Source organism: Sceloporus occidentalis, unplaced genomic scaffold, assembly GCF_023333645.1.
Source record: "Sceloporus occidentalis isolate IW3139 unplaced genomic scaffold, rSceOcc1.0.p SCAF_2, whole genome shotgun sequence".
In the NCBI taxonomy this organism is placed as follows: Eukaryota; Metazoa; Chordata; class Lepidosauria; order Squamata; family Phrynosomatidae; genus Sceloporus; species Sceloporus occidentalis.
This window is the reverse complement of record NW_028316982.1, coordinates 55,603,690-55,624,442: the sequence shown is the minus strand read 5'-3', so window position 1 is coordinate 55,624,442 and position 20,753 is coordinate 55,603,690. Positions and strand designations below refer to the sequence as shown.

General features: G+C 36.4%; 2 protein-coding genes across 4 annotated transcripts in view; one reads left to right on the top strand and one right to left on the bottom strand.

Moving 5' to 3' along the window:
* GIGYF2 (GRB10 interacting GYF protein 2) overlaps positions 1–20,753 on the bottom strand; it is a 112,055-nt gene that overhangs the window by 49,045 nt on the left and 42,257 nt on the right. For all 3 annotated transcript variants that reach the window (XM_089509512.1, XM_089509510.1, XM_089509511.1), the window contains exons 8-11: positions 4,380–4,559; positions 2,102–2,319; positions 1,846–2,008; positions 1,566–1,763 (exon numbers count right to left, since the gene is read on the bottom strand). In XM_089509512.1, coding sequence (XP_089365638.1) covers positions 1,566–1,763; positions 1,846–2,008; positions 2,102–2,319; positions 4,380–4,559 — 759 coding nt within the window. The remainder of the gene's footprint in view (positions 1–1,565; positions 1,764–1,845; positions 2,009–2,101; positions 2,320–4,379; positions 4,560–20,753) is intronic.
* KCNJ13 (potassium inwardly rectifying channel subfamily J member 13) lies at positions 8,085–19,120 on the top strand. Its single transcript, XM_089509513.1, has 3 exons — positions 8,085–8,214; positions 15,458–15,938; positions 16,707–19,120. Exons 2-3 carry the CDS (start codon positions 15,461–15,463, stop codon positions 17,324–17,326), a joined length of 1,098 nt encoding a protein of 365 aa, XP_089365639.1. The 5' UTR covers positions 8,085–8,214; positions 15,458–15,460; the 3' UTR covers positions 17,327–19,120.

The window sequence follows — 20,753 nt, the reverse complement described above, 5'->3', positions numbered from 1 at the left end:
AGGCCGAGGGGCTTTGGCAGGCGGGTGGCCTTATCTCTCTGTTGCGTTGGCCACTGGGTCAATGAAAGCCCCCAGGCTGCTCGAAAGTAAACGACGCGGAGGAGGAGAAGGAGGGGAAAAGAGACAAAGATGCCCACCCACCCTGTTGTCCTCATCCTCTGCCAAGTTGTTTATCTTCAAGTGGCCTGGAGGCTTTGGTGCGAGAGCGTCCTTGTCTCTTTCCCCTGTCTTCCTCTTCCTCGTCCTCCTCCGCGTCATTCACTTTCGAACGGTCTGGGGGCTTCTATTGTCCCAATGGCTGATGCAACAGAGTAGGAAGAGGAAGACATGACAAAGGGGCAAGGCCGCCCACCTGCCAAAGCCCTCTGACTGTTTGGAGGTAATGACGTGGAGAAGGAGAGGCTATGCAGCGTGGTCAAGATTGTAGCCCAGCCTGCAAAGAGGCTCAGGCCCCCTCCTGGCCTCATGTAAACACAGGCTTGAGGAGGTCTCACAGGCAGTGGAGGCTGCATGCTCTGGTGGACTTTGGGGGAGGGGGTTTCTAGGAGCAATGAGCCCGGGGTTCACATGTGGAGCCTGGGAACAAAGGAGGGTTTGGGGGGGACTCCACTTGCCTGTTGTGAGTCTATTTTATTTTTATTTTTTTACTTGTCGTGAGCCTATTTTGCTTATCTTCTCTTCCCAATTCCTTCAGACCATCATATTTGATCTGCATCAGCATTTTAAATTGTGAGTCACTTTCAGAACAATGCCCCCAATGGCAGTGCAGCTGCCATATTTTACCCTCGATGTATCCACAGGTCATACCAAAATCCCCAATTTTGGCCCCAAAATGTACCCTCAACTTATACATAACATCAACTTATAGTTGACTATATACGGTAAATATACCCTTACTTACAAAATGAATATTTTCTCTGGGTTGGGGGAGAGGTAGAAGAGTCATTTGCTGAGATCACATAGGTTTATTAGATTATTAGATAATGTATATTAGAAAGGGCCAAATAGGTCAAACCAGAAGCCAAATACTGCTTTATACCAAACATATGTTAATACTTGGGTAAATTGTTACAGATAACATGCTATCATATTTTCAATATAGCTTAAAGTCATTGTCAAAAGATCAATTCTCAGTTGATCCTACCTATCTTGTTTTGTCAACAGTCTTATAAGCATTTGGATATACAGTTATCCCTCCATATTTGCTAGGGTTAGGGGCACAAGACCCCTGTGAATATGGAAAAACCGCAAATAACAAAAACACCATGTTTTTACTGAGAGGACTCCTCTCTAGGAATCTCTAGGTCCTCCAGGGCAACTCTGTGGCCAACGTCTGAGAGACACTGACCACAAATGCCTAGTAGTGTATCCTCTCTAGGAATTTCTAGGTCTTTCAGTGCAACTTTTAAAGTTGACCATAGAGTTGCACTGGAGGACCTAGATATTCCTAGAGAGAACTTATTAATCAAATCCATGAATAATCAAATCCGCAAATATGGAGGGATAACTGTATATCTTCCAAAATTATGTTAAACTTCAGACATCTTTCACACTGCTTTAATTACCTTCTCTACTGGGCACTTTGGCTGATGGGATTTCCTCTGTTTTGTTCTCTTTATATTCTTTTTTTTCTATTACTTCAGGAACACAGTCTTCCCGCCTTTCATGCAAGCTTGTTTGTAAAGGTTCTTCTGACAAGGATTTTGGCGGAGTATCTGATCTGGTGGATGGTGAAGATTCTTTCACTGTTTCTTCTGTTATTTCTGAAATGATTGATAGATTTATTCAAATGATTTGAGAGATGTAAGGCACACATAAGGGGTAAGCCTGAAAAACTCTTCTTACCTGAAGCTGTTTGATCTGTCTTAACCGCTTCCCTCACATAGTTCTTATTCAGTTCTTTGGCTTCTTCACTGTGACTTCCTTCTGAATCAGATCGTTCTTCCCCTTCCTCAACTGGACGGAAATCCATTTCCTGTTCCTCAGGAATTGGCTCCTTTTGAACCTTCTAAGTAAAAAAACAATATATACATCAACCTTTATACTTTTAATTATAAATAATGCAAGTCACATTATGTCAAATCCACAGATAGTTTCTCACTTTTAAGGACAGGAATGCTCCAGATGAATCAAAAGTCCCCATCTCTTCTTCAGCATCTTCTAAGCACCATTCAGGAAGGCTATCCCTATCGTCATCCATACTGCCGCTGCCACATCGTACTCTTCGGTAACCCCGTTCATCATCCCGATCTCGGAAATCAAATTCAAACCTTCGTCGTCTCTCCATGTGTTCTCTCCAGCCTGCAGAACGAGGGCCGTCTAAGGGGGCGGGAAAGTTACTTTACAAAACAGTTCCACAGGGCAAGAACTTGTTTGGAAGGAGAAAGGGACAGAGGAAAAGAGGATAGGGAAAAGAGAGGACAAAGTGACAGAACTTCAGAATGCCACTAGCCTGTGGGCCACCTTGAAACAGGCATTTTATAAAATATTATCAAAACTGTTCTTCTCCAGAATGTGGAAAATGTGTCCGCTCTCCCCTGGAGATATGTTATTAATGTAAATAACTCTTTGTTCCAATCTCTAACAACTAAACAAAAAAGAACTAAAACAACAACTGTTTATTCCACCACAGTTTTAATAAGGCAGAGAACTACTAAGGCCATAACGTAGTCAGCTATAGGGGGCAGTCTCTGCTAGTGAGACCATTCTACAGGACTTCCCTCAGCAGCCACCCAGAGCCCCCAGTTCACCCCTAATGGCTTGTCATTTCGTTCAGTCAGCTAATTAGCAATCCTTTTTCTGTGGGCTGAAGTGTTGCTTGTAATCTGTGGCTACTAATTTAAATTGCTAAATCCATCCTTGCTTTGTCTGTAATGTGGCATAGCTTCCTAGCCCATTAACTCTGTGAAAGGAGTGGCGCAGTGGTTAAATGCCTGTACTGCAGCCACTCACTCAAAACCACAAGGTTGCGAGTTCAAGACCAGCAAAAGGGCCCAAGCTCGACTCAGGCTTGCATCCTTCCGAGGTCGCTAAAATGAGTACCCCCAGACTGTTGGGGGCAAATTAGCTTACTTGCTAATTAGCTTACTTGCTGTTCACCGCTATGATCTTTGGAATAGCGGTATATAAATAAAACAAATTATTATTATTAATTATTTATAGTTGAATAACTTATTTCTACACTTTGCTTTTAATGGCTGTGGAACTACAACAAAACCTGCCTGAAATTAAGAGGTGACAGGTGGCTAATGCTAATGCTGATACATTTGTTTACAATTCAGGTGGAATGCAGTTTTCAAATGGGCTGACTGAACCATGAAATTTACTGTTGTAAGAAGAAAGAGTGGAAAAAGAGAGCCACCACTCTCACCACCTTGAGCTGAACAGGAGGATAGGTATAATGAAAATTTATGTAATAAAGCAAGCAAATAGGGAAGATCCAAATTAACATGAGTGTATCTTGGAGGATACACAGTTGAAAAATGGGTTTAAACATTGTACCTAATCCCTGTTTAAAAGGAATTCAGCTGTTGGAAAGTGAAGCAACATCTGCTGCTCCCACAGATCTCTAGACCCAGCAATCCAACTACTGATTCCACATCAAAAAATTTTTTTTTAAAGAATTTGTTCAAAATAAAGATGCAAATTCCATGATCAGTTAAATATCTAAAATAGTTATCTGTAAATTAAAGAGAAACTGAAAGAATGTTTTTAAATATTTCACATAAATGCTGCATTGTCTATGATAAACATTTATTTTTTGCTATTTCTGAAATGGTAGAAATTAGCCAATAATAGTTTTGCCTCAGGGCTTATTTGTCATACAGACAGTTATTTTTTAGTTCTTCGTTATGCTAAACAAGTTAATGCTATAAAAAGATTGCAATTATTCATGTCCTAAGTAAAACCCTCACATCTGATCATCATGAGGTGCTGGTTCAGCTGTTTTAACACTGTCCAACTTCAGACACACTGCTGCTTTATTGTGCATTTATCAGTTATGTCTGACGTCAGGGAGACACACAACGCAGCATTCTCTATGACAAACATTTCTTTCCACTTCTATCCAAGTAGAAGAAAACATCTACTAATCCTTCAGCTTCAAGATCTAGGGTGATCTCGAGGCTAATTTGGAAAAGAAATAAGACTGGAGAAAATTCCATGGAAAAAGAATCAGAGAAGGTAAGAAAAGGTCTCTTATTCCATGGGTAAGTCTAAAAAAAATTAGGTTAACACAAACATTTCCTTTAAAATCTAAAGAGGATGGCTGTCAACACAGAACAGTCTTACAGGGTTTGGGTTTTTTTTTTTTTACTAGAACTTTTCACTCCAGGATTTGCTCATGTTTAGTCTCTAGCTCTTTCAACATTTCTTCTCACCTGGACTATGAGGACGCCACCTCTCACCATCCCTCCGTGAACCAGCAAGTCGCCATCCTCCATCTTCTTCTTCACCGTTTTGCTCTTCTCTGAAGATGCGCCAATTCTCGCTCTCAGAGCGTATAAATTCATGCTTTCTTCCTGCTGTTACAATTCCAGAATCTTCAAAGTTTGGTCTTACTGCAAACAAAATTAAGGATGCAAGTGATGAGTATGTTCATCGGGAAGGAAGGACATCTATAATATAATTCAGAAATGTGCAAATGAAATCACACTATGAAAAGATGAAAGAACAGAAGACCAAAGATAGTGTTTCTTCACTTTTCTTCTAATGATAATTTGTTTTTTTAAGGTATTCTCATTGCTTTGTGTGGTAAAAAAACAAATTTAGCATTTTAATCTTCAAAAAGGCGATTTAGTAAAATAGCTAAGAACAGCTGTAACCATTTAAGAATGTCAAAAGTTCACTCTGCAGCAAGTAATGGAAAAGCATCTGCAAAGTTTGTTTGCATAAACAGCTGCCACCTGATGTTCAATGAGATTGCTTTACTATACTTCAGAGGTATCAAGACACTATTCCTGGTCACTGCAAAGTTTATAATGGCACAAGGATTCTGTTGTTTTTTGTATGGGAGGTGTTTTAAGCACTGCATAATCTGAATCTGTAGAAGAGTTCTATTTTCTGTTCAAAAGCATCTATGAAGTGTAAATCAACATCTTCTTCTATTTATTCTAGAATATTTAAAAATTGCAAGCAGCATCTTGGGACTGACTTCTGCGTAAACATGCAAACAACCAGGCTGTATTAATATTGTGGAAGAACTTTTAACAAGAGACAGCAACATATTTTAAAGCTTAAGCAGACTGAAAAAAACATAACTGCATGAAATCATTTTTGAAACTGAACTAAAAACAGTTTCATATAATTACATCTTGAAGTTACTAAAATAACTAAATAGCAGGGCTCTATAGTTACTGGTTCATATTTAATGAGTCCATGTACAAATCCTTGCACACAGTTTAAAATTCTGTATACACACAGGTAGCTTATACTTCTACCACATTCATTTTATTGTTTTTAAATTACTTGGTAGAGTGGTTCAGTGTTTGGCTATATTTCCCAGGATGAAAAGAAAAAAAGAAAAAGATCTGTGGCTTTGCCTCAAACTAATTGACTGGACTTCCTGAGGAGCAGGAGCAGTGAAAGGGCACCTGCATTCCATGTCTGACCCAAAGCCAGCAATGGTGTTTATGGAAAAGTTCAGATACAACAAAGATATCCAGCCAACAAACTCTACAACTATGTAATTTGAAGTTTTAAAAGGGGCTAACTTCAAAGTACTGAAATAGTGTTCGAAAATACAATCTTTTGATAACTTGTTTATTGAGGATTTAAAAAGAACTAGAATAACAAATACAGTTTGGCCCTTCTTATACACGGATTTTTTATACATGGATTCAAGCATCCACGGTTTGAAAATATTCAAAAAAAGTTTAAACTTCAAATATCAAACCTTGATTTTTCATTTTTATAAGGGACACCATTTTGCTATGTCATTATATTTAATGGGACTTGGGCATCCACAGATTTTGTTATACACGGGGGATCTTGGAACCAAACCCCAGCGTATAACAAGGGTCCACTGTAACAACATCAACAAAGTTTCTATGAGATACTACAAATGTCCATTCTGTTCTGTACTACAATAAAAGAGATTTTATTTCCTGTATTGCTCTCACGTTGTCATAATAGGCAGCACTAACGCTGCTTTCAAAGTACTTCTAGTTTTGGATACATTGGCCTTTCTTACTCTAAAAAAGTATATGAGCAAATTTCCTGGAGGAAAACAGTTTGTGAAGTTGTGGAGTAGGGACTTTTCAGAGGGGGAAAAGGTCATCTGAACACCCAATACATACCAAGGGATTTAGGAAGCTGTGGCTGAAATTTCTAGGAGGAACTCAGATAAAATCTGATCACATGTGAATTTCAGATTTACCCATCCTTGTCCCTAAAGTCATCACAACATTCCCATAGACACAAGCTTCTTTTGCTAGAACAGGAGTGGTGGCGATGGGGGCATCCTTACTATAAGCTGACTAAACACAACTGCATTCGTCTATCTCAGTGTTCATACCTGCTGTCACATAAGCAAGTGCAACATTTCATGGCAAACATTTCCGAGATGTCTTAAGGTTTGCTCTTTAGTTTCGCACAAACTACTGGACTTAATAGCTAAACTAAAAAAAAAAAACCCTTGCCCTCTGCATTGTGATATTTCCCCAGCTTGAGGTAGACTGCACATAATTTTGCCATTTCCTGGCAAAAAGATGTAGCAGGAAATGTTGGACGGCAAATTCAGTTTTTATTCTAGAAAACAGATGCAAAAGTATATTAAGTGAAATTGAAAGCTGCTTGTAATAAATAAAACAAATACTATGCTATACTGAGAGGTACGGGGGGGGGGGGGGGGGGATAGTCCAAACCCTTCAATAAAAAGTGTCCCCATGGCCATGAAGGTCACAGTAATGTCTCAATTGAATGGTGTTGTGCCTCAACATGTATTAAAATGTTCTCCACTAATGAAATGTAGAATTAATGTTTTGTATTTTGTGGTGAGTTTTAAAAGGAAAAACATGAGAGAGATTTCAGTTTCTAAGTAGCATTATATTGGTCTACATTAATAATTTTCACAGCAGGTCTTCAGTAGTTTTACTGCAAACAATCACAGTCTTTGTTTCTCAGATCCTCTTAGGTCTGACGTTCGATCAAAGTCCTCACATCAACAGCTAACTGAAGAAAAATGTGAAATGCTGGACCGCATTACAAAGCTACCCTCACAAATTGTGCAAGTGGTTCTGGAAGCTGGACTTTATGGGCCTCATTTCAGCCACTGTCTTCACTAGTCAGCTGTTATACTAAAATATAAATTCCACACATGAATAAGTTCTGAACAGCATAGGTTTACTCACTGCAAATTTGTGGCTCATTTTTCTTCTTAACTGTATATACAAACTCAGCAATAATTGCATAGCATGTAATATTTTATCCCCAGTTTAAAGCAAATGAACAAATGATGAATTAACAGACATCTTAACAAAAATAATGAGCCATTAGAGAGAAAGAGGTCCTGCATCTAGAGTTATGTGCAAACTATTTAAAACTCATTTTCAGACTTGATATATATTATACTGATAACTCATATCTGATTTACATCCCACTGATATATATCATACTGATAACCCATATATTATCAATCCCAAGACACGGGTATAAAAAAAAAAAGTTAAAAGGAGGAAACTGAAATGGAAGCCATACCAAATATCTCTGATAGTGTGAACTCTAAACAGCTATCACACAAGAAACTGAATGGAAAATAGATCTGGGGAATTTCATTCCTTTGAACCTCCAAGTAAAACCTTAAGTCAGATTATGCAAACCTAAAAACCCTATCCTGATTAAGAGAAAAAAATGCACCCTTTTCTCCAAGTAAGTTCTTGCAGATTTCTCCACAGCTGCTAGGGTATGTGTTAGGTTAAGAAAGCTCTAACAAATCAGCATTCTTTTCCACATGACCACAGCTAATTGGCCCCCCTGCAGACCAAATGACCAATCACATCAGCATCATATGAAAACCAACCCCCCCACATTATAAACTGTGGAATGAGACCTGTAAGCCCATTTTGAACAAATATCCTTCGAAACTGGTTGTCAAAAGGGGCTTTCTTCCTTGCATTGGGATCACTGTATAGAGACACGCCTGGTGCACTTATCACATCCAAGACATCTACCTTGCTCCCTTTCCCCGCCAGATAGATAAGAGCTACAAAGACACTGGTAAGTACATGAGGCTAATAGATTGCTCCTTTATACATTATCATTTCCAGCTGTGTGCTTTAGTTTTTCCAAAACAAAAATATGTTATAGGATTGAGAAAGACATGTTCTGGGGGAGGAGGTAAAACTTTACTATAGGATTTTCCCAAAGTTGATTTCTTTTCCAACTATTGTTGCCTGAAAACAACTTCCAGGGCAAAATCCCATGAGGATGCACATCTGCTGTGCAGGAACTCACTGACAGTTACATATCTTTTTGGCTAAAACAACATGATTTTTGTCTTTAACACCTGACATGTGATTTTGAAAAAAAAAAACCACCACCAGCAGCAGTTAAAATAATCAGATATTAAAATACTTAAATCCCAGATACTTCCTAATTTCCCATCTTTAAAGACCTGAAAAAATTTACAGAGTTGAAATTTGTACTGAATCTCAACTTCATTTTCTTATGACTGACAAGCACTAAGAAATGAACAGACGTCTGGGTAGCAGTGTAAAGAAACTTTCACCATATTATTGTAACTTCTCTTATTTTCAACCATCAAGATAATAATTTGAGTAATTCTGTTGTATGAACCTGGGTGGATTTTTGGCTCACCACAAAAACCCTTTTGCCGTGTTAGTACTAAAATAACATACTGAAGACATTATTTAAATTTAACATTTTCTTAACCATTCAGATTTGTTGAACTTTCACCAGTCACCCCTCCTCAGATAATTCTAGAAACAGTGTTAACTGAAGTAGCACATGATCTTTACCTATATCATAATTTCTTGATCAGATAAATCAATTTCATTGAGAAGTATGGTATGTAAACTAAAGAAGACAAATGTCAGGCAGAATTAGGATATTTCATACACAGCAACTTTTCTAGATAATGCTTTTACACCTTCAAGAAAAATAATTCTTTGAGTTGTTATATATGTCTGTGATGCTAACAGAATACTGGTGCAATATTACTTATTTATTTATGTATTTATTTATAACATTATGTTATGTTTTGCAATGCTGTATTTGAGTAGCTTTTTGTAAGACCTATCCTAAGGATATGTGACCTAGTATCACAAAGCTCAAGATTAGGTTGTTATTTTCTGTATGCACCACTTAGAATGTCAGGATTCATACATCTCTAAAGTGAGTTCTTAAGCAAACTTATGTTGTATAAATCTATAGTTATTCTATTCCATTTTATTCATTATCCATTCACATGTCTATTCAATGCAAAAATGTCACTAAATATGAAAGACTGATAATAATGAAAGAATATGAATTTATTTTTCACTTATACTTTTTAATTACATCCAATTTGTATATTAAAATAAAAGCCTTGTAACAGAATTAAAGAAGAGGTATCAAATTATGTAAGCACTGATAAATGTATATGAGGCAAAACATGCCTTATTTGTACACACACACACACACACCTGTCCCTCTCTTTGCTGATGCTGTTCTCTTCCACCCTTCCACTTCACCATGCTGACCTATGCACCCATCCTAAGCCCTGGCAGTTGAGACAGTTCCAAACATAGCTCCATATATGCTATATTTATTGCACATAGGTACATGTGCATACAGAAACAAACATCTAGATTTAAATTTAAAAGACAGGAAGTATCACTTGAGGTGCAACTGGGATTACTGGAAGAGTGAATTCACACCATAAACAGAAATTAGAAGGCCTAGGCTACATTTTTGGAATAAATTTGACTTGCTCTAGGAAAATGGCAAACTGTAAATGGCTGTAACAACTGCAGAGAACATCAGTTCAAATATATGGCAGGTCTTCACACTAGTGCAGCAAGCCATTTTTAAAAACAAAACAAAACCTACCAATGGCAATAATGTAGAGCCTGAAACTTTTGTAAGAGAATTCTACCCTAAGGCCTTTACATTAACTACTCTGTAAGAACAACTACAGGAAGAATTACTATGAGACTGAACAGTAGCTGAAGAATAATTTGTTGCATGCCAGCCAATATTTTCTAGAAAACAGAGTACATTTATCACTGCAAATTAGATACTAATGAAATATTTTGACATGAAAGTAAGGTCAAAGGTAACGTAAAATTACTGCAATTTTGATAAATAATGAACAGATAGTGCACTTTTTACAGTGATTATCAACTGGAAGAAAACTTTTCTTTAACAAGCATGTTAAGAAAAATGTATGTGTCACAAAACAGTTATTAAAAAAATCATTTTTCTAAAATAATGTTTTGGATTATTTAACTTGAAAATACTATTTTTTCAACCATATTCTTTTTCATCATGTTGATGCAAAATACTCAATTTTACATATTTATAGAAAAGCATCTGTGTTATACTTCTTCCTGTACCAAAGTACAAATAGCCAACATTTAAAATTTTGTAAAGCATACATTTTCTAAAATGGTGTGGTGTGTAGCAGGAGGAATGAAAATGTTTAAATAGGCAAGATTTGTTTGGATTCAATGTCAGTGATCTGAAAGTAGGCTTATATAGTCAGACAGGACACAGAAGTGCCATGCCTAAATACCCTGTGATATTATTGCCGTGTTTTGAAATTTGTATCCATGAACTCAAGGCCTAGAGTTCCTTTTCTAAATATTTAATGGAAGCTGAGACTTTCTAATGAGTTCTTTAATTTTGGTCAAAATACAGAAACTTAGAGACATGAGCACAGCATTACCAAGAACAGAATTTTTGTTCTTAGAAACCATAATTTGTAAATAAGTAATATAGTAATCTACAACAGGTATATCAGGCTGCACAGTGTTTCAGTGAACTGAAGCTGTAATTGTGAAAGCTATAATGCAAGATTTATTTTAACTGATTCATTGAGTTTTGGAAATATTTTCTGAAAATGACATTCAGCCTCTATAAAACTCACACACTCAGAAAATCTGAATTCTAGTGGCATCCAACTAGCACAAGTTAGATAGCTGATATTTTCAATAGCTGAAGTTGTGGTTCTGAATTATCTAAATGTGTATATAGTGACAACTTCATATATAGTGCAATTTTTCTGCTTGTGATTTCTGGACTTTGTTCATACTGAGGTATGTAATCAGTATGTTGACATTTAGGTTAAAAAAGAAAATAATGTAGAGTTTACCAACTTTTATGTGACCATATACCAATTAAAAAGATAATATAAAAATTCAGTAGCTTAACTGGAAAATAGATATTGCGGAACAAGGGGCAGACTCAGCCCATCAACAATAATCTTATGAAAAAGGACAATCAATTATTACTCATTATAATTCCTTTTTATAGCAATTAGACAACCACTTTAAATATGATAAGAATTTTTAGTATTGCTCACAATTATACGTTTTATGAATACAAAATATAACTGAAATATAGGGAAGACAGAATTCCACCAACTGTCTTCAGAAGTGTTCATTCAATATACTCATCATACCTGGACTTTCATAAAGCTTCTGAAAAATTATCTCACAAAAGCTTCCCGAATAACTTTAACACAACTTAAAGAACAACAGGCAAAGGTAAAGAATTAACTGATAGTTTTCAAAATGGTGGAAGTAAGCAGCTGTGTACTAAGAAGGGTGTGATTTGATTTACTCACAAATTATCTGGAGATAAGTGTAAGCAGTGAAACAACTAGATTCGGGGATGAAACCAAATTACTTGGTTTGATGAAAATCCACAGACTACAAAGAGTTTTTTTTCCAAACTGAGTAAGTGATAACACTCAATGTAAATAGGTGTTAAGACATACCAAAGCAAACAATATGTACCCACATATACTGATGGAATCCAAGCTGGCAATTACACTATTTTAAGGACAAGATTTGTTGTTTTTTGCCTTCAAGTCATCTTGTTTATGGCAACCCTACGGTGAACCTACCACAAGGTTTTCTTGTCAAGTTTCTTCAGAGGATTTGCCATTGCCATCCTCTGAGGCTGAGAGACTGTGACTTGCCCAAGGTCACCCAGTGGGTTTCCATGGCTGAGTGGGGATTCGAACTCTGGTCTCCCAGTGTCCTAGTCCAATGCTCACATCTGAAATAACATTTAGAGTTTTGGTCACCTGCTCCTCTACTAAAAACAAACATAACTAACAAGACCACAAAAACGGTAGAATTTGAAAAGGTATAGAAAAGAGCAATCAGAATAACCAAAAGTTAAGGCACATTTCCTGGGGAAACAGGTTCTGTATTTTCAAACTGTATTTCATGAATTAGAGAAGTAGGTGCAATAAGCAAAAGGAAAATATTGGCCAAGTTGCAAGACAATTGTTTCTCTTGCTCCAATGTTTGTGCATTCCTACAACTCCTAACTCATTACAAAATTAATCACATAAATGAATATCATGAACACTGAGAGAACACCAATACTTTCATTAATATTGCTTTCTTTAGTAGTTATTTAACTTTACTATTACAAGGTTTTACTACAAAGACTAAGAATTCTGCTATACACACACACACACACACACACTAAAGAGAAGGACCAACTGTACTCTATTTTACCTTCTGTATGTCCCTCGGGACCTGTAGATTTGTATATATGCATGGAGCTCACCATATTGCTATTGAATAGTGCGCATGCCTGTATTATCCCCATATAAGCCACTCCCTCCATTAGATCAAACAACATGAACTTCAGTCTTGTAAACTGAACCAGATGATCTCTGTCTATCTATCTAATGCCTATCTATAATGGCATTAACTAGATGCTTCTGTTTGTTTTTTAAACTATGATTAGGAAAATGAATTATGATTAGGAAAATATGATTAACATCTCACTGAACACTTTGTAGACTACAGTATGTTAATTTTAATATTGCCTTTTTGCTCTAAGAGTTAACATGATTAAACACTCTTGGTAAACTTCTTCTTTTCTCAAGACAATGTCCATATAAATTGGGAGCCTCATGTTAAACTGGAATAAAATTCAGCTCAGGCAAAAAAAGCTGAACTGTGAATCAGGGAGACGAGAACTTTTGCCTAGGCTATGAACTCAGCCTCAGTCCACTACTTACAATATGGGAATAATAACACTGAACTATTTTATAGGGCTATTACAAAGATGACTGAGATAATATATGAGAAGCACGCTGAACACTCTAAAGCAGTACAAAAAGGCTAAGTATTTCTATTATTCTGTCCCATCAGATTACACAGCTGGCTATGCTTTTGTACTCCAGTGCTACTAAGCACGGACTTTTATGGACATTACCCTTGGAATTTATGGGACTTCAGCAAGATTCTTTATCATTCTTTGTCTGTATTTTAATAAACACAGTGAAGGTGGGCAAAATTCAGTGGTCTGTAGGCTGCATGCGGGCTTGCAGAGCCTCCACTGAGATTCTTAATACTTGCTGATTTTTTTTCCCCAGAGTAAAAATGGCTAGCCCCCAGCAGTCTCTCAGAGGCATGATAAGCCAGCTAAATGCTATTTGAGGGGAGGACCAGTCTTTTAAAGGATTTGGTGTGTTTAAAAAGACCCAGGAAGCAAAATAGCCTCTAAGTTTAAAAGTCTGGCCTGCAAACACCTGGCACCATGATTAGCCATTATCACGCTTAAAGCCCCTTTTTTGGTAGAGGGGATTATAGCATGGATGCAGCTTGCCAAAGTTCAAGGGAAACTGAAAATGGCCTCTGGAGTCAGCAAAGTTGCCCATCTCAGGAATACCGGGTGGAATGGTGTTTTTTTTGTTTTTGTTTTTTGAAAGAATGAGGTTCTACACATGCAGGTTTGACATTAGTTCACTGTGAAGTACAGTAGACTCCTCAGTAAGCATATGCTCTAGGCAACCAGTATTACAGCAGTTACAGTTGTTCTGGACAACCACTTTAAAGAAATTCAATCTTGATAAAGCAGTTGTCTTTGATGAATGATCCAGACATTATATATGCTTGAGGTACCAGCCTACATTTTTTAAGATTCCGTTTTTTAAAGTTCATTTTTTTATAATTCTGCTTATACCTGCAGTATGCAGGTACCATACTCTGTTAGGTAACATAAAAACGTAGCAAACAATTAAATGAATAGCAATGCAATTTTTACAGCTGTTACACACAATAAAGTATGTCATTCACAGATTAATAGCCATAGGATTATCCCAAGATCAAAAACAAAAATGCTTCAGAATGTAGAACAGCATTAGACAATACAAGCTATACAGGTTCACAATAAAGTTATTCTGCTTTTTAAAAAATGGAAGCCAAAGAATGAGAGCGGATGTGCACACCAACAATAGGTATGTATTCTTAGATTGGTGTCACACTACAGAAAAAATACCAAAGAGGAAGCAAAATAAGAAATCATGACTGGATATTTGATTTTGTTTTTTATTATGTTGCTACCTTTATCATTCTGAGTCTTCTTGTTCTGAAAGAAAACAGTTGATAGAAACACAGATTTGGTGGGAGTGGGTTTAGAGTTGCTCAATACCTGCAGCTTCCATAGGAACAGAAACTGCTCTGAAATCAGAAGGCATCATTAGAAACTAAAAGTGAAAAACAAAGTGCAATTGTACCCTTACTCACTCCAGTTTTCCCTCTGGCGATTTTGGTTTAGAGTTGGACATTTTTTCCTCAGGACTTCCTCGCAGTTTATATAATTGCATAATATTTTCCGTATTATTCTCTATCCCCTTTTTAATGCAGCTTTACATCATCAGTGGCCTGAGTATGTTCAGCAGAAGAGGCTATATCCCAGGTACCACAATTCTAGACAATAAAAATATCATGCTTTCTAGCAGTGAAAATTGAGGTTGAAATCCCACAAAAGTTAATTGTGAGGGAAATTTCATGGAATAATATGACATGCCAGTCTAGAGATTGCCACCATAGGAATTCTGTATCTAGAAAAGGATTTATAATAATAGAAATAGTTTTAATCAAGCACTTCATTTAAGCATTAAACACAAATGTTGAAAGTGTTTTTTTTAAAGGCAACAAACCTACTTTCTGAATTTTAAAAAATTCAGACTTGCAATAGTACTTCACTACCAAAAAATGAAAACAAAACTTGATTTTCACTTCTAAATTGTATAGAAGTCTGAAGAAGTAAACTGCATTTAAGGTTTTTCTAGGTAATCATTACTGTACCATGAAAGCAGTGGCAAACCCGGTTTTTCAAAATTAATTTTCTCAGAACTGCATGTTTTAAGACGCCCTTGGTTAGCCACAGGTGGCATCTGGTCCACTGCCAATGTGACAAAATCTCTGATCATCATCTGAACTACAGATAAACAAGCATCCAACAGTTCTTTACTTTTTATTTTCAGAAGATGAGGACGGAAGTGATAGAAGGCAACAACACCAAACCTAGTGCTCCTCTCCTGGCCCAACGGTATCCAAGAATGGTCACTAAAGATGGACATAGCACACTTCAGATGGATGGTGCCCAAGGGAAAGGTCTTGCATACCTAAAAGATGCCTGGGGAATTCTAATGGATATGCGCTGGAGATGGATGATGCTGGTGTTTTCTGCATCTTTTGTCCTTCACTGGCTTGTTTTTGCAGTTCTCTGGTACCTACTGGCTGAAATGAATGGGGATCTAGAGATTGATCATGATTCTCCACCTGAAAACCACACAATATGTGTAAAGTACATCACTAGTTTTACAGCTGCTTTTTCCTTTTCACTGGAGACACAGCTTACTATTGGTTATGGCACAATGTTCCCAAGTGGTGACTGTCCAAGCGCAATTGCTCTACTTGCTATACAAATGGTACTGGGTCTGATGCTGGAGGCATTCATCACAGGTAATTATATATTATTTCATAATTCAGTACTTTATGTAAAATGGCTCAAATAAAACACTGTGAAACTAGAAGAAGAGAGCAAAGACAGGGCCATGCCATGGAATGTTTTTAAAATGTAGTGTTTTTAAAGTAGTATGATAGGAATATATATTCATGTCATTAGTATATTAATACAATAAAGACTTATAGTAAAAATATTGCTCTGTATACTGCAGCATGCAACTAGTAAGCTCTCCCCAAATTAGTATAGTATAGTATAAAATGCTTTTGTACATCATTCTAATTTGTGTGAACAGTTAGTAGTATTAATTTTTCTACAGGTTTCCATGAGTCTGCCAAGGCATATATGCATGGTTTAAAATTAACAATACAGTTCTAACCAGAAATGTAAATCCTATTTTATTCAACTGGACATTTTCCTACAAATAAATTAAGACTGCAACCTATCAACCAACATTGGAGAGCTTTCAAAGACTGCTCTCATTCTCCCCCAAACAAATGTCTTAAAATTGATTTTAGCAGAGACAATTTGTTTTTAAAGATCACTGACCACAAACAGTATTTGTGGCTTAGTTAACATGATAATCTGAACAACATGAGAGCTAGCGCAGAAAGAATATTAGCATTTTGATCCTAATATGAAGCTACCTCCTAAATTGTTCTTGGTTTCTATTTATTAAAAACAACAGGAAATATACATACAGAGACACACACAGAGACATATATATATATATATGTGATCTATATGTAAATTCTCCTTTTATTTAGGTGCATTTGTAGCAAAAATTGCTCGTCCAAAGAACCGAGCTCTCTCCATCCGGTTCACCTATTCTGCAGTAGTGACACACAGAGAAGGAAAACCATACCTAATGTTCCAAGTGGCCAATACTCGCCCAAGCCCACTCACCAGTGTTCGGATTTCTGCAGTTCTTTATGAAGAACGAGAAAATGGGCAGCTTCATCAAACTAGTGTAGATTTCCATCTTGACAGCATCACTTCTGAAGAGTGTCCATTCTTTATTTTCCCCCTGACATATTACCATTCCATAACTCCATCAAGCCCTCTAGCTATTCTCTTACAAAGGGAGGCTCATCATCATTTTGAGCTAGTAGTCTTCCTATCAGCCACACAAGAGGGCACAGGAGAAACATGCCAAAGGAGGACATCGTATCTTCCATCTGAGATCATATTACACCACCATTTTGCCTCCATGTTGGTCCGAGGAGCCAAAGGGGAATATCAGATCAAGATGGAGAATTTTGACAAGACAATCCCAGAACTTCCAGGAGCAGACTCCAAAAGCTCAAAGAGGACTGACATGGAGATCCGCATCAATGGACAGCACATTGACAGCTTCCAGATTTGCGAGACCCGTCTGACCGAATAGACTTTGAATGTGGCAACAGGGTTTTTTAAAAATAAAAATCGGATTAGACTATCATGTCTTCATTTTTCTCCCCGTTTTCCTGTGCTCTTTTTGTTCTCTACCTTTGACTTTAGAACAATGTGCAGAATAAAGAGCATAATATGCATGCAACTGGATGAGCCGCTGGATTAACGGCACAAAAACTGAGTCAGGGACAAGAAACACTGCACAAATTCTGGGAAAACAGAAGTGCTACCTGCTGAATTCACTAGACGATGATTAAAGCTGCACTGACCCTGAAAAAAAGAGACTTTCAGACCAAGACAGCTCATCAAAAATCTAATTAAATGACATGAGGGTAAATAATGTAGCGAAATGGACAACACTATAGTAAAATATATCAACTAAAAAGAAACTTCTTCTGAAAATCCTAAAACCCCTCAGATTCCCTGAATCAGCCCTCTCTTACTATAAGGTTACAAGAGAATATGCTGATGTCTAAACATGCTATGAAGAATGTTGCTAGTATTTTCTGTGGCAATGAAATTGCAATCCTGCTGTGCTTGTTTATTAAGGAAAATCACAAGCATTTGCTAAAGTTCTTTGTTCCAGCAGCTAAGAACAAGTTCAACATCCTCCTCAGGCAGTTTTGCAAAGAAAGTAAATGACAAGACTTTTGACATGTATTAAAACTGTAATATTCTACATTTGGACTATTTTCGTACTTAAAACTTGCAGTAAAACATGCAGGAATCCAACAATTTTTATTCTCCTGTCAACAATTATCAAAACCTGAGGTAGTCCTGTCAGCAGAAAGATCCTTGCTTATTGCAGTTTCTATTCATTCCATACAATACAGAGGTAAACAGCTGACTCTATAAAATAATTGTACAAACACGTAATTATAAGACTTTGAGCAAGAGGTTCTATGACAAGGATGAATCATAATTATTACCAGAAATAAGGGTGGTGATGGTTTATTTGTTTTTAATTAAAATACACAGTTTGTAAATGTTCCAAAAGGCCACTTTTATGTTTCTCAACATTTGTTCAGCCACAGAGAGGTCAGTAAGTACTTTGTACTCCAAACCAAGAAAAATGATAAGACTGTCATCAAAACCAATGAATATTTTAAAATTAAAGGATAATTAAATGGCTTTTCTTGAAAAACACGGTATAAGGATCAATATTACTTGCAAATGGCCATTTATCTACTGATCTGTTGTGAGAAGTCTGACTTTTAGCTTGAACCTGGATAAACATATTTATATGTATATACTAGAACTGATGTTGAGATTTGTTTTTAAAAAGTGTATCACAGAATAGTTCCTAAGAAACCATCCCTCACTTACCCAGTTTTTTGGAATGGTTTTGTATCTGTAAGCAACGATTTGGATGATGTGATTAACTGAAAACGTTGTAAGGTTCTGGACAACCAGCTGCCAAGTGACAGTCATGTCACCAGTCTACTGACAGCTGCTGCAAGTTTTTTAAGACATCTAAGAGAACCAGTATTGTACTAATGTTACTAATGTTGATGTTTTGTATAAGTAACTGCTAGAGTAGCTCAGCATTATACTCAGATGGAAGAAATTGTCTTCTGAAACTGAATTATAAGAGAGCAGGGAGTTGTGACTATGTATGTTATCAATAGTTTATATCTGGAAATTAATTTACACTGTAGCAATAGGCTTTTATGCTCTCACAGGGGTTTGAAAATATTTATTCCCTTGTCTGTGCTGAGGCTTTAATCTTTTCATTCACAGTGTACTGTAATAATGGCTTAGCCCAATGCAGAGACCAAATAGCAATAGAAATCACCATCTTGAATTAATATACATTAAATTGTATTTGTATTCACTATTCTTTGTCCATCATGGTCACTCTGAAAATTGTTCTCCCTGTTACATCATTAGTTGCCTCAAAGCATAGAAAAAATTAATCTATGTGCTTTACCTCTTTATGCTTCACCAAAATATCAATCCCTCTATCCCAATTTTCTAATATTTCTTTAAATTTTAGCGGAAGCTCCCACTGTGTGACATATTCAGCGTGTTCAATAAAATCAATGCAAAAATTCACTCATGTCATCAACTAGTCAGGAGACAAAATGTTTTCAGATTCTTTCACATGAAAGGGAATCTGCAGTGCCACTGAATTTGGTTTATTAGCAAATTATTCGTATAATCTAACAGTAGCTACTTGAGATATTGTTAAAATGGGATTTTTAATAAAACTCTAAAGCTTCAGAAGGAGACAGATGCATGCATTTAAAACATAACACACGTGATAAAGCAAACAGTAAAGTTAGACACATTCAGTATTTTAAGGGCTACACTGGAAATGTATCAACAGTCAGAAGCTGTGGTCAACTGGTACACAAAAAGCAAACATTTAAACTCTTTGCCCCACCTCTATTACATACTTTGTAGAGTAATTCAAGTAGCAATAGATTTTTATTCAATTCATTGCTATTATTTAAGGTACAGGAGCTAAATATATACATTTTACTAGTGGATAGATTACTTTGTCTGAACATTCAAATCCCTGCTCAGCCATAAATATTCCCAAACAAAAAGACTGCTGCCAGGAAAAATTATAAAAGGAATCTGAAATTATTCTATGTACTGAACTATATTGGAAACAATTATAGAAAATGAACTCATAATTCTATGGTATCAATGTTGCTAAATTGAAATAGTTTCCAGAAAGCTAAATTATTTACAGAAGACTGAAAGAAATAGAATTAGTTATGTGTTACTGAAGTTGTAAAAACTAAAACAGAACAGCAAACAAAACAAAAAACAATTCACATGCTTTGAAGGGGATACAAGGAGAATTAAAGCAGATTATTTACACAATTTTCAAGCACTGATCATCACAGAAATCTGGAACTGTTACAAAATTCAGGGTTTATGTTTAGCAAAGAAATGTCTCTTTATAGAAAAGGGTAAGATGCAGTTATCTGTTCAAATCCTATTGACTTTCAGAAGGAAAGTGTCCTTAGTTGCTGTTGGCATCTTTAAAAGCCAACAGTAAAGTAAAGCCTATGGTTTTCTCTTCTACCTACCTGAAAATTCAGCAGAATCTTGTCTAGGAAGGTTGAACTAGAAACTTTTAACTAGAAACTGCTCCTAAAAGTTCTTATTAGTTAGGGATTTTGTTTAAAGGCAAGGTTAAGAAGTAGAACTTTAGAAATGATACCAGGAAGCAGAAATGAAGACTATATAACATATTGTGACTACATCTTGTACATACATATTAGTCTTGGAAGTAGCAATCGCCTTCTAAATAACCTGATCAATGTTGACAAGTCATAAATTATATGCTGGAGGGAGGAGTGGTAGAGACAGTGCTAATTAGAAAAATTAAAAAAAAAACATTGAGATTCCTAGTGAATTCTTCAAAGATGTAATCCTGCATTACATTCTAAATAAGTAATGCTAAT

Excerpts from the sequence above, each read along its gene's own strand:
- KCNJ13 (XM_089509513.1), top strand. The coding sequence starts at position 15,461 with ATGAGGACGGAAGTGATAGAAGGCAACAACACCAAACCTAGTGCTCCT. Across the intron at positions 15,939-16,706 it reads GCTGGAGGCATTCATCACAG|GTGCATTTGTAGCAAAAATT; the intron begins GTAATTATATAT and ends CCTTTTATTTAG.